General features: G+C 40.9%; 1 protein-coding gene across 2 annotated transcripts in view; it reads right to left on the minus strand.

Annotated features, from left to right (window-relative positions):
• PANK2 (pantothenate kinase 2) overlaps positions 1 to 14558 on the minus strand; it is a 35840-nt gene that overhangs the window by 12844 nt on the left and 8438 nt on the right. The window contains exons 2-4 of one of the 2 annotated variants that reach the window (XM_069204741.1): positions 6039 to 6391; positions 2871 to 3124; positions 2562 to 2738 (exon numbers count right to left, since the gene is read on the minus strand). In XM_069204741.1, the coding sequence (XP_069060842.1) occupies positions 2562 to 2738; positions 2871 to 3124; positions 6039 to 6391 (784 nt within the window). Of the gene's footprint in view, positions 1 to 2561; positions 2739 to 2870; positions 3125 to 6038; positions 6392 to 14558 lie in introns of those variants that run through there. The other variant, XM_069204750.1, reaches the window with a different exon arrangement.

Below are 14558 nucleotides of genomic sequence, written 5' to 3' on the forward strand. Positions count from 1 at the left end.
AAGATACTGCCCAGACCTTCAGACACTTCTACGAGGACCTAAACACAGAAGACAACATCCTATAAAGGCCCCCTTCTCCCCTCAAGCCCTCACCAGCCACTCCCCGTGTGCGACAGACAAATTATAGAAACATCTGAAAAACAGACAGGGTAAACAGCACAGAATGGCAAAAAAAACAACACTATTACCTAACACAGGTGGTGGGTGGCTTTGGTATCCCCAACTTAGCAAACTACTGCTTAGCAGCTCAAATTAGATATACAGTGTAATGGAACAGGGCTGTATCCGAGAAGCACTGGTGCTCCATAGGCCAACACATCGCAGGAATGCCCAGTTGGAAGGTGTTATGGTTGACTAAAACACAGACCAGGGGGTGTATACTCCACTCCGGTCACCAGGTTCGCTCTTAGCCCATTAGGGAAAGGCAATTATCTCGAAGGGTCTCACATCCATGCTCTCCCCGCTGACACCCCATTATCAACAACCCTGGCTTCTGTGCTCCGTCGTATATGCGTACTTGGAATGGAAAAAAATCGAAAAGCAAAAGGATAGAAGACTTTTACAACTCTGAAGGGATCCATTCCTTCAAACAAATTGAGAAGGACTATGGGGATGCCGAGAACAATAGATGATACTTTCATATAAGACAGCAATAAACACATGCTTCTATTAAGCCACATGCCAGCATGTCTCTTACACGTTTCGAAAATAGGGTTCTTACTAAAAAAGAAACTTATTGCATGCTGGCAGCCGTGGGGACATACTAATGCAAAGAGTAGAGAGGCAGAACTAGAGCGCACCCTTTCTGATGAAGGATAGTCCAGCATAGTTTAGAGAACACGCAGATTCGCAACTGGTGCCTCAGGCAAAGAAGCCATTTTGAAAGTCACATTACACTAGTATTACACCACAGCACAAATCAATATGTAGCATCTCACAAAGACAACTATCCGCTAGTGGAATGCTAACCCATCTTCTGTGGTACTGCCCCAAACTCAAACAACATTGGCAGGGAAGCGCTCTCAGACAAATGCAGTATTTAACACCGATATCCCAGATTTGCACTCGTACATCATCAATAGCCTCCCACACAAGTATCTCCCCTATGATCACATAGGGGTATGGACATAATACTGACACCGTGGGCTGCAATACAGATCATCACTTCTATGCAGGGGTTCTGCGTGATCCCAGAATATGGAACTTAACTACAGATTGTGGGCACTCCTGGGTATGCAAAAAAAATACCTAGATCACAAAGTAGATCAGTTAGAAAATGTACTGGGTCTCTCTGCATCACCTTCTTGGGGCAGGAATTTAAATAAGTCGTATGCCACAGATATTTGACAGTACTGTGTGCAATGCACTTGCTGTCGAGTTTGCAGGCGATGCCAAAAGGATACATCTATATACAGTTGATGTTTTCACTGCAAGTTTTTCGGTGATGGGAATGAAGGCTATTGTCCTCTGCAAGGGGATCTGCAAGACATCTTGGAACATCATGCAGGAGCAATATTGAAAAGAAACCTCACCTTGGCTACCGGGGCTTGCAAAACGTACTCTATCTCTGAAAAGCAACGAAATGTCCCTGGGATGTTGCAAGCTTCCCGGCTGTGTCCCAGATCATGTGACCCCACTCTGTGTATCCTGTCCAGTCAAACTTCATAGTGTCCATCTCTCAGAACATTCCCACTATGAATGCCCTCAGGCCTGGCCCTTCTGTGCTTTTTAGAGCTCTAATTAGCAGATTTATTTCCTCCTAGACAGGATTTGAAATTCTGCTGCTTCGTCAGAGCTGCCTCAAACCTTCACTCCACCCTCCACAACAACTGTTCAATGTCTGTTTCCAAAGTGTCCACCACTCTGACCTCCACCTCCCTTGGACTGGCAGTGCTCAATGGGAGGGCCGACGCTGTGCAGCAGTTACAGATCACTCTTCCTTGCGTTTGAAGACCTTTCTCTGCTCACAGTGGCCATGAACGAGATCTCGGTGCAGGCCCAAAACTGAACATCCCCAGCACTTCAACCCCAGAGGTGCTCCGACTCGAAATTCGATAAGAATCTTCTTTTAATAAAACTTGTATTCTGGTGCTGGGTTGTCCATTTCCAGCACTGGTGAGGCCATCCTAATCTTTCTTTAATGAGGGCAAGAGTGAGAGTGAGAGAAAGACACAGCAGTTCGTGCTGCTTTTGCAGCCCTACATCTATTCTTTTTTGTAGTCACTAATAAGCAAAATATCTGAGAGTCAAGAGGTACCATGCTCATCTGGTAAGGGACGGAAAATACCTGGCTGTCAAACGTCTATTGGGTTTCATATGCTAATTTAAGTTTGCTGTCATTTATTCTATTTAAAAGAAAAATAAATTATCCAACCAGGCAGTATCCAAAAAAAAGCAAATTGTGTAAAGTTTCAAAGCCCCTTCCTCCCTAAAATATGAAACTGCAAGCAGAAAAAGGCTTCACAAAGCAACATAAGAAGGGTCATCAACATAAGTAGTGCAAAATTGGAATTCCAATTAAATTTTTTTCAGACATTTTTAGTTTAAAACAGGTTGTGTACCTCGATGCAACAGCATAGCCTGGCAATCCAAACCGTTCATAGTCACCCCCGTAAATGTCCCGCACAAGCTTATCCACTTTGGTGCTGTCTCCGTTGGAGGCCATTTCAAGAGCTTCTTCAAATGTTGAACAGCCTGTCAGCAGACAGCAAAGACCGAAGAATGTGCCTCCACCAAGACTTGAACAAAGAATAATATCAGAGTATTAGCACATCCAAGAAACAAAATGACTACTTTTACAACAACAGTACCACCTACTTTGGCCTAGTGCTACAAGAGGTTAACACATTTATAAGATCTCGTGCCCTTACCTAGTCCCCGTTACCCGCTTATAATTGTCTTTGGAATACACAGCCAAGATGCTAACCCCTGAGCCAATATTCACCAGAAGGAGAGGGTATGGGTTCTCCAGGTTGTAAGCTATCTTCTGAGACATAACAGGGTCTCTTGGATTTTCGAGGTAGTAGCACTGAGGCTGTCCATTAAAGCCAACAGAGTCAATGTACAAAACTCCTTTGATCAAGCAATCTAGTTCATCTAGTTTGTGCAGTTGGAGGTCGCTGACCTGTCGTAAAGAGAAAAGATACATGTTACCGTGCAGGAACATTTCACATTAAGTGACAATAATAATATGTCTTGGACAAGTGCTTATTGCATACTAGAGGAAACTTTACTATTTTTTGCGGCTTAAGTTTAATGTGATGTATTTTCAACTACATGACTGGTGAGCAGGACTGTGGAATTCCTGTAGCCTGTCACCCAGGACATATTGTTTGGGGTGAAGGTCAACAAGTTTTCGTGTTTATTTTGCTCTTGGGACAAGTACCACATGCAGCACAAACCCTTTGGCTGTCAGTTTACAAAGAAGGGAAATGTCTGCAGTTGAGGTAATATTTGTGTTCATATGGTAATGTTGTTCGAACTTTTATTTATGGCTCATTAATGAAAAAGCCTTTATTATTAGAGAATGTACACAATTGTTTGAAAAGTTTAACAATATGAGACTAAGTATAATGCTCCCAAAAAGCTCTGATTAGATGCAATTGTTTGCAGAAGCTTGTAAGAAAGAGTGAGGATTCTTTGCTTTCAAAATAAAATGTTCAGAAAAAAATGCAAGAAGGAAAAAAAAACATTCCACTATTATGAAATTGTAGGTGCAATTTCTCTGAAGCATCAGTAAGTAAAATGTGCTAGTATTTCCCAAAAATATTTCAAATGGAAAAATCGGTGTAACAATTTTCAGCAAGATTATGAGAAGCATCAAAATAAATAAGCACTGGCAAAGCTAACCGATCCAACATTTGTTGTGAGTTTTTTGGTTTCGTCAATGTGTGTCATGTTTTGACAAGGCTTTTGTAACACTTTATTGTTGTGAAAGCTGCCAGGGTCTCACTATTGTAACGAACACTAGCAAAAAGCCACACACTGCCACCAGTGGCGTAACAAAGGCCCCACAGCCCCTGCGGTGCCACGGTTTACCCCATCAGCATAGCCCCTGCATTGAGTGAGTCTGAAGCCCCCCCATATTCTTTGCAGGGGTTGAGGGGCCTCCAGTTTCGTTACGCCACCGATTGCCACAGTAGTTCCTGGCACTGAACAAAAACTACTCTGTGTGCCAATATGCTCCTTGTAGAAGAGCAGAAAAGTCAACCCATAGATAGATATAGAGAGAAACTGAAGTTTAATAAAAATAAAATGTCTTGGTTAATGCCAGACCCAATTAGGGACACAATTCTTAAAGAAAGTCACAAAAGAGCACCCATGGTATATGTCTTTGAATTAGGGGATTTCATGAATTCACAAGAACTTACAGAAGTAGACCAGGAAATCGTACTCCTAGAAAATATTTGTTAACTGTATTTTAGCACGAGCAGATACACATGCACAGATTTACTCATGTGAAAATCTATTGAGCGTTTACAAGCTCACTTTCCCTCCAACCACTTTTTTCCCCAATCCTGGAAGAACTTCTACTTATGCCTTTGTCAGGAGTAAGTCTTTCTCAGTATGTGAAAAGATTAGAGAAGAGCTGGTAAAAATCCTTGAACATGCAATTTAGTAAGTTTGCAGGCTCAAAGGCATTCCAGTCCTGGAACTATTGCTTACTGCTTCCTCCAGCCCCACAATGTAGATCTGCAAAAAATTTGCAAAATAAGAAAATTGCTATAGTAGGGATTGAAATTGCACATATTCATGCCCTACTATAGTAGTAGCACTGGCATTATCAGAGAGGATATTATCAAAGCTCTAACATAATAAGATTGTTGTCATAATTTGTTGCCCAATTACATGGCACCAAATGAACAAGTAGATTTTTTTTTCACATGATAAATAGATGTAAGAAGCAACCTGTCCCAAGGGCAAGTAAATATTTTATTAAATTCTACTCCCCTGCCGAGCTAGCAATGTTACACCAATAAACATTTCTAATAAAGTGTATCTTTCTTTGAGAAACAACACTTGTTTTTGAGCTCCAGTGAAGTCTTAAATTTACAGTAATAGTGCTTTGGTGTGCCTATTAAAGTTTAATTAATTAACCATGAGCACTGGTTACGAGAGGTAACCACAGGATTATTCCACCACAGTTAACATCAGCTAAAAAGGTAGCCTTTGCCAGCTCGAACAGTTGTGGGCCTGTTTCATTGATGTAAAACAGAGGCTCCAGCTCCACATGGATAGAACCAGGAGTCTGAGACAAGAGGTTTGTGCTGCAGTTTTCTTTAGATAGAAATGTAAATTGTTACCATCCTCATACCGAGTTGAAACTATAGCAGTAATAACTGCCCAAAGACAACTCTAAGTAGCACTAATAACATCCCAAAGACAACACTAACCTGGCAATTTGTAAATTCATCATTTTAAAATGCACACAATATAACTAACAACATTTTCAACTATCAGATGTAAGTATTTGGGCAAGCTCCTGTTTTATTGAACTGAAAGGAGTTGCCTACCACTGAGGGAAATCCATGTGAGTACAGTTCTTGGTATCAAGTAAGAATTTTACCAAGTTATGTACAGCAAAAAAACAAAACAATTGTGCTAAAAAAAAAAAATAAAAAAAAAAGGAATGATACCACTAATGCTAGCTATCTTTCAAGCAACTCATCACAATCCGTTATCAGAACTGCCCTGTTATTCCTCTCCACCCTGTGGGCTGCCTCACATTCTGGGCAATCCGGCAAAAATGTTCAAAAAGATTTCGCTCTATTTCAAACTTGACCAAACTCATACTATGAGAAAGGCTAAGAGTGCTGTATCCACCATGCCACGTAAACCTATTATTTCTCCTATCTCAAGAGCTTAGGACATTCAATAAATATTACAAAGGTTGGGATTTAAGAAGTAGGTGGAAAAGGTAATGTCCATATTACTACTAAATTTGTATAGTAAAATACAAATATCTACAGCATTTAACAAATAAAAACTAAATTTATTTGAAAGTGTATTGCCCTACTATAAAAGCTGAAAACTCATACTGTGAGAAAATCCTCTTCAAATTTGTATGCTCCACCTCCAGTAGCACACAAGGATGTGTGTAGGCTTGAGAAGTGCTTGTCTCTTGCCATCAGCAGAAAGGTCGGCATATCGTAGGTCGGGAAGCGGATAAAATGGAGATTGCCTTTCCGCCCGCACAGGGTTAGATCCTTCAGTTCATGGTGCACGTCCCGAATACCTGTACTCCCATAGGCCACATTGGAGGTCAGATACTTCCGGATGCTCTTTAGGTTTTCCACTTCTTCTTGCTCTTCCTCTGCTGTGATATCTTTTGGCTCAAAATAGACAAGTTTGACCAGTGTTCCTCCAATATCCAAGCCGAACCAGGGAAAAGCTAGAAACAAAAGGAGATTATTTCCCTTATGTGACAAAACCAAAAATCACCAGCACTAAGCAATCATCTAAGCAGCTTAAATTTGATTTAAGGTTGACAAAAATAAGTCATAGGATGCTGCTCAGTAATCCTATCTTAAGACAGCCTGCAAAGGATGGAAAATGTGGTGAGTACCTGAAACCTATGACTTACTCGGATGGAAATTTCCACATCCATAAATGTAGCAAAAATCTGCATTAGCACATTTAGGGCCTGATTACAACTTTGGAGGAGGTGTTAATCCGTCCCAAATGTGACGGATATACCACCAGCCGTATTAAGAGTTCCATAGGATATAATGGACTCGTAATACAGCTGGTGGTATATCCGTCACTTTTGGGACGGATTAACACCTTCCTCCAAAGTTGTAATCAGGCCCTTAATCTTTTTACTTCCCCGAAGGAAACAAAAAAAAAAAAAAAAAAAAAAAAAAAACATTTTCTTAGAGACATCGTTTCCTTTCCAGGGAAATTAACTTCTGCTTCCCTTCAATTTGCAAATGAAAAACAAGCCTAAACAAGAAAAATTCAACCCTTACAGGTGTATCCCACCCAGAACACTGAACTATTTCTAAATGCAAACATTTCATAATACTAGCTAAATGGCATCTATTCATTTGTGAATTGGGCATGAAGTGGTCATGAACATATGGTATGTCAGTTATTCTGTTCTATAGAACTGCATCCGGGGGAAACTTCAAGTAGTTGGTAAATTATATATTTCGGAAGCAGACATCTTGGATTTGGATGCCTTTGACCCAAGTTATGAGAGCCCCAAACACAACATCCTTTTCAGGGATGGTGGAAAGAACAATTGACGATTCCACGATTAATGGGAGCACATCCTACAATGACATAAAGCTGAACAAGCACAAGGGACACAATTGCTGCTAAATGTTTTGCACCGATGGCATCACATACCCATCTGGCTACATAGAATAGCTACAATGTGTGAGTTCCGTGCAGGAGAGACTGCGGAGAGCAAGACGCACAAACATTTTGTTGATATGTCTGATTGTTAGCTTAGTTGAATGACGTACTATAGGACATAAACAAGATTACATGTTTCAAATTACAACACGCCTGATCTATCTACACGCTACAAGGAAGTAAAGGAAAAACAATATCAGATTCTTACTTGCAAAACGTTAAAATGGAGCCATCCAAAAGAGCAGGTGGTTACAAAAGGCATGGGCACTAGCGAGCCTATCAGATGGCAGATGAAGAGTGGTTTCAGAAACTCAGGGGCCAGTGGCACATGCACACAAAATGAAGACCTTCCGATTGATGGCCACAGATGCAACAGGGGTGCCCCACTATACTTGAGGGGAAGACACTGGGTCTTATCTACCTTATATTACAAGACCTGCTGATCTATTCCTCCAGAAAGCATGAGAATATTGGGGGTCACAAGGGAGGATTGGTGGGGGTGTAGGGGGACAGTGGGTGGGGGGGGGGGGGAGTGGAGGGTGATGAAGAGGGTTCCATATGGTTGTTTTTGGTAGTATATCAAATCCAACTGCCTATTATACGTGTGCTTTAACAAAGACTGCAATACAGATTACTAGAACGAAAATGTGACAGGCCGGGCAAATTTGATCTGAAGAACACAACTACTGGTAACTGAGAAGATCTGATACAGTCTGAACTGTTCTATTTTTAAGTTATGTGCATTTATACTGCACATTTATATCATCTGTTTGGCCCTGCTGTAGTGCTGTTTATGTCTGGGAGCAATTATCATTTTGGGATAGTCATTAAGCAGAATCAAGATGGTCTGATGACATTGTATTTGGTATTGTTTAGTAATGAATCGTATTGGATGGTGACTGGCTATAGAAAAAATGGACCATCGTCTCTTGATAATAGCTCACATTTGATAAAGACCAGCTACGCCCTGTCTCCGAATAACCTTAAGACTACTGGCAACCAGATACTACTTTCTGCTCATGCTACATAAACCATGATTCTAACCTATACTAAAAAAAACACACATTTGTCTACAAGCCTTCTCTATATAACTAGGAACTGCAACAGTCTTCTTTCAAAGGGAGAGGAAAGCAAGGCAATCAAATTAACCTTGGGGCTGTGCTGACAATTTCATTGGCTTTCCTCAAAATAATCTATCATATTGTCATAGTTAAATAAAGCATCATAACCCTGATCTAGGAGTGAACCCCTCGGATAAGCATTGGTACACGGGAGCCCTTTTGGAGTGTATAGTCAGGAGTATGCTGTGTGGTGCAAAGTGATCGATGTGGGAAATGTTGGGCGAGGTGAGGTTCACAGCAATGCTGTACACATAGCACCGTGATGGGCATCTGCACTTGTTTGCGGTTAAAGAGGTATCGTGCAATCTCAGGCTTCGTTTTACCCAATTCAGTTACTTACACCAAACTTACCTGTCCCCTTCCCGCATTAAACACATGTTCCCGATGTCTGATCTTAAATGTCCAAGATGCGGCCTGGGAGATTCCAGCTTCTACCACATGGTATGGGAATGCTCGCTGCTACGAAAGTCCTGGCGTCAGGTAACAGAGACAGTAGCTGACGTAACAGATTATTCTTTGACATTCACACCTGAATCCTGTTTACTGGGGCTACGCCACAGGAAACGTAGAAACAAACACCTCCACAGATTCATAGACATGGCTTTTACCACTTTTAAATGCCTCATTGCCATGAGCTGGAAGATGCCTGTCTGCCCCCCTCGCCTTCTCCCCCCCCCCCCCGGAGATTGCCCCCTGCTACAACTAGCATGCGCAGACGCAGAGGTACTAAAAACACTGCTACGTAGGGGATTAGCACTGGGTGGTAGCGACATATGTAACACATTTCTGGTCAAATTGGAAGCCAAAAATTACACTTGACCCCCATGAACGAACTACATTAGAACACCCACATCTATAAGTGATGATTTCTGCGCTGCCCTCAAATGAATATCTTGTCGGTGATTCCTCCTTACAGACTAGCAAACCCCCACGTCACCACCACCAAACCCCCTCAAGCCTCACACAAATGGTTAAAAAATGATGCATCTGTAATTGTGCGATCTCCGTCATTTTTATTTTTCAATTTGCTACTTTTTTGTTTAACGTTTCTTTCAGTTTTCTGTTGCAAGCATTAATTGCGTTACAAATCTCAATAAAACGATTTTTTTTTTTTAAGCATGCACATTTGTTGAGAGTTTGAGGACAAGCGAAACTGCATACCTATTCAATTCTCTCTCTCTTTTTTTTTTAGACATCTTTTTATTACAGTTGCAACAAAAAAAAACATACACCACTGCATTTCCACATTGAAGGCTGTTGGATACTCATTGCAGTATGTGGTTGCCAATGCCTGGTACTTATTCAATTGTTAGTGAGAGAGTGGAAATTTCCAACAACATCCCGGGGATTTTGGTGCAGTGTAATCCTCTCACTTCGGTCCTGTGTAATGAGGAGTATCTCCCCTGACTACACCTTCCTCCTAGCCACGATTACAATACCTTAAGTGTATTTACGGAGACCTGTTGCCTTGTTGTGAAAACTGTAATGTTTTGAATTGCTTTACCAAGTGCAAGACATTGCAGTGTTTAATCTTTGAGACGATGCCATCACATCGTGAAGAGTAATCTGCTGGGCCGATAGTACTGAGTGGCATTAATTCATAAGAGATTTTCAAAAGTTAAAAAACTCAGATTCTCGTCAGATTTGCAAATCCTTCAAGTTCAGAGGATCTTAGAATTGGATGCCAGGTTGGGGAAAAAAAAAAAAGTTCTTTGGTCAATCATTTATTTCTATTTCTCAAGTTTGGTTTTGCTAATCCTCAATGGATCTGGATGTGTGAATGAGCAAATCTGGATGAGGGATTATGACAATCCAATCCATTTCCACAAGTCATTAACGACACGGCTCTCCCCATCATTGTAAAAAAACAAGCAGACTATTATTATCTTTAGAATAGGGGAAATCGATGTGTGTGCTGTGCCCAAGCCAACACTCCGAAACACCCCATGCATGTGCATTGCAAGTTGCACCATGTTAGGAGTATAATTTAATGGCTCATGCACGTCAGTCAACATCTCCCACATATGTTCTATCCTTCCAAACATACCATATCAGGGGAATTAAATGTTAAATAATGCTAGTCGCAAATGATGCAGTTTGCTGTTGCATTACAGAATGTGGCGTACCAAAGTCTGCATCTTAAAAAAATAAAAGCCTCACGGGATACAAGGAGGCTCATCCCACAGACACGTGTTTTTGGGCAAGTGTTGACAAAAACTTTATTAAATATAAAGTTACAGCATGTGCGGATCCACCCTTTGGCAATCTGGGCCTAACAACTTTGGCGAGCAAGAGTTTGGAGTGACAAGAGCAGTACTCAATTATAAGTTGAATAAAAGCTGCACTGGGATACATGCTTGAGTCAGCCAATATATGCAAATACTTTCATTTAAGAGGCCCCCTTACCTTTACCCGGGTGTCAGAGTATAGGCTTATAACTGCTGTTACTACAGGTTGCGGCATACCCACAAGCATTTCTACTTTACACATAGTCTAACTATCAAATACAGGCAAATGCCTTAGCAAAACATATGCAGCATAAAAGAGACTGATCCTTGTGTGACTGCTGAGTATGAGGCATGAGGGAGCTAAGTTACTGTCAAACCGCATCCTTTGTGGAATCTTGTTTGGAAAAGGTACTAATTTAGCAAACAACTACCCTCTACGTCCAATAAAGCTATAACATGTTGGGAGAGCAGAGCCCACTCTTTCTGTGAAACTGAACTAATGCTGAGCCTCTCCAGATATCAGGCACCAAACCAGGGTCCATTCTATTTGTACAAAACAGAAAAAGGATCAGCGACCATACAGGAATAATCCCTTTGAAAAATACTGTTGGTAATCCACTTGGGTCCGGGGCTCCAGCAATGATTTCAGTATTGTTTGGACCTCTACTACAGACCTAACTATTGTGAACTCATTCAAGACGTTTACTCCTTCTACCAGCTCACATCCTGAGGGTCTGTCAGTCACACACACAGGTTTTTTAGATGTAAACTGTCCTTTCTGCAGGAGACACACAGTCCCACCACTCTTACTATAAAATATGGTTTAACTCATTTCTGAAACGTTTGCCTGTCTCTGGAATTAGTTGCTTCAAAAATTAACCCATCTTTGTTCCTCTTTTTTGTGCTTTAGACCCCAAAGTTTTGTTCTATGCCCTTATCTTACTAACGTTACTTAATTTTACAAATCAGGGTTGTTTTTTGTGCTAGCGTTCTTCCATGATTTTTCAGTCTTACTCTAACCCCAATCCTTTAGTTGATCCATAAAGCTCAAGACTGCAGACGGCCATGACTGTACACCGCACACAGATTTCCACTGTTTCCCAACTTCTATCATGAAATTCAGATGCTTAGATAATAAAACTCAATTTCCCAGTTTTCCATTTTTCCCTTCGTAACAGTTCTGTATTCTCTAGGGCTCCTACAGGTATAAGCGATTCATTTGTCATATATTTGCAATAACTATCATCTGATCACTGCCTGCTATTAGGGCAATTTTCTATTCCGTTATTAGATTGAAGAAATCCACTGGAACCAAGGTGTACTCCAAAATCTCTAACCTTTGTGAGGATAGATGGGTGTATGCGGCAGGCTGGTCAAACTTCACTCAACCATTTAGCAATCAAAAACCAAACCCCTACAGTGCATTTATTAGGGAACATCCAATGTTAGATTTTCTGTGTATTGCAGCTACAATGGAGAATTCCCTGTAATTATCCTCTACCATTTGCCTTTCTAAAATAGCATATTTTGTGAACATGTTTAAATTACAATCTACTGTGAAAAGCCCCCCAAAAATAACTATTTTAAACTGATTCTCCTTCAAATGAAATTCTAGTTTGACCAATAATAATAAAAAAATTCCTGAAGACAAATTAGGTTGCATGCTTCCATGTGGTTTAACATTTTAGTGGTAGCATCTACTAGTGCATTCCTGATATCCCAGGAGCAAATTGCTAAGCAATGGCTACATGTAAAAGTGCTCACCCTAGGAATGCCAGCTTAGGGCTGTAGGTACCTGTAGACTGTTCTCACCCTTTCACATTAATTTTTGGTAAATGTTCTTTCTTTTTTTTCATCGATTACCTTTTGTTTGATGAGGGTCATTTATGTTGTTAGTCTCTGTCTCATTTAAAAAACTGATCTACTTCCTTTTGATATGTTTTGTTGCTGTTGTTTTAAGATCTGCGAGCTTTGCTTGCTTTGTAGAGAGTTGACTGAAGAACATAATGCCAGAGATGTAACTCTAATTCACTGGTTCAGAAAAAGCCTTGGACTATCCTGTATTTTTTGTTCAGTTTCTTTGAGAGAGCTACCTCCGCCGATATGTTCTTTCTCCCAAACGGAGTGATATAAAGGTGATAGTAGCAATGCCCTTGAATTCTATATGGTGAGCTTCAAAAAGCTTGAGTAAGATTTTCCCTGTCTCATATTCATCTTTTCCCCGTGACTGATATTCAGGATAAAAGTTATGTTTTACGCCTTTTGTCATTTGTTCAGTGTGAGCACCCACTCTGAACCAGGATACGCTCTTTTTCATGCACTGAATAAATAAGGGTTAGAGGTGCTTCCTTGAGTCACAACTCGGGCACCATGTCATCGAAAATCTATATTACTTGTGCTGTGTAGGTAACAAGTCATTTTCTTCAGTGAAAAACACGGACCACGGTTACTTGTCTGTGCAGAGGCATGTCTTGGTAGGCAATCATGGGCTCTTTGGTGTTGAGCTGGTTTTGTTCTTGCCAGAGCCTACCCCTACAATAGAGACCTCCATATTGTTCCTTGTTTCTTAGCGTACTCTGGTATACATGTGGATGGATGATCCTTTTTTGTTTTATCTTTATCATCATCTCGAAAATATGAGGTCATCACGTTATCATCCTCTGAGCCAATGGAAGGTGATTTCTTAGTCCACCGGGTATAATTGGTGGCTTACTTAGCCATCATCTTTTTGTCTCGTTTCGGTTTCCACTGTTCATTTAGTTCTTCTGCAGTAGTCTTCAGAACCACTTTCCTTTCTTCAATAACTTCAGTTTGGAATGATCTTTCATATTAGAAGTATAATTTCCATTTTGCCTCATTGGTTGCTTTGCTTTTCTATTTAGCTTTTTTAAATCGTTTTTCTTTGATAATTTACTTGATGATGAACTGATCGTGGTCTGATTTAGCTGGCTGAGTGTCTAAACACCAGGCACTGATAGCACTGTCTGATAGGATTGTGCTCTCTCTCTACATTGTACAAGTGTCCTGTCCTTTTTATGGGCGAGCAAGATCATAGATAATTCTTGCTGCAATGGGAATCCCTTTGACTTTGATTAGGATTGAAGAGATGTGATTAAACATTAATTCACCAGCGACCTTCCTAACCACTCTGCTCGGATACCTACTAGATGTAGTTTGGGAAGTACTAGAAGCAGTGACTCCCCTCTCTAGCTCTACCTTGTTAGCACAAGAGCTTTAAAATCATTTTACGGAATGATGGGGTTGCTACCTCGCAGGAGCCTGAGCTTTTGCAGTACCCAGTCAGCCAAAGTGCTGACCTGTGCACGTTTTTATGGGCGAGCACAAAGTGCTCCGTCCATTCTGTAATCTCTCTTTAGGCTTGAAACCACGCCCATTCCACGTCAGTCACTTACATTGGTTTGTGGGCTTGCCTGTTAAAATCCGCTTGCTTTCATTTGTGAAAGGCATGCATAGGTCATGCCTTTTCCGGTGTTTAGCCCACCTACACGTGCTGTGCGATAAAGTACCAAAAACATACGAGGCTCGATGTTTTCAGCCTGGAGTCCGGACAACTTTATCTGTTTATTTTCAACGCAGCGCAATTGCGCTGCATTTTACATAGCGCGATTGCGCTGCGTTTTTTTTTTTTTGCTTTACAACGCTAATAGCTCTAACTCGAACAAATGCGAGACCCGTGGGATGCCTGTTACGGTAAAACTTTATGCCTGGTGTTTGAGGGGCAGTGTTAATTTCGGTATTTTGATAAGGTTTAGGATACGTCCAGGTAAATAGAAGACTCCCTTGGACTCAAAAAGGGCCAATCCCATACTTTGAGGGCTACTCCCAATCC

Source organism: Pleurodeles waltl, chromosome 1_2 (assembly GCF_031143425.1).
Source record: "Pleurodeles waltl isolate 20211129_DDA chromosome 1_2, aPleWal1.hap1.20221129, whole genome shotgun sequence".
Classification (NCBI taxonomy): Eukaryota; Metazoa; Chordata; class Amphibia; order Caudata; family Salamandridae; genus Pleurodeles; species Pleurodeles waltl.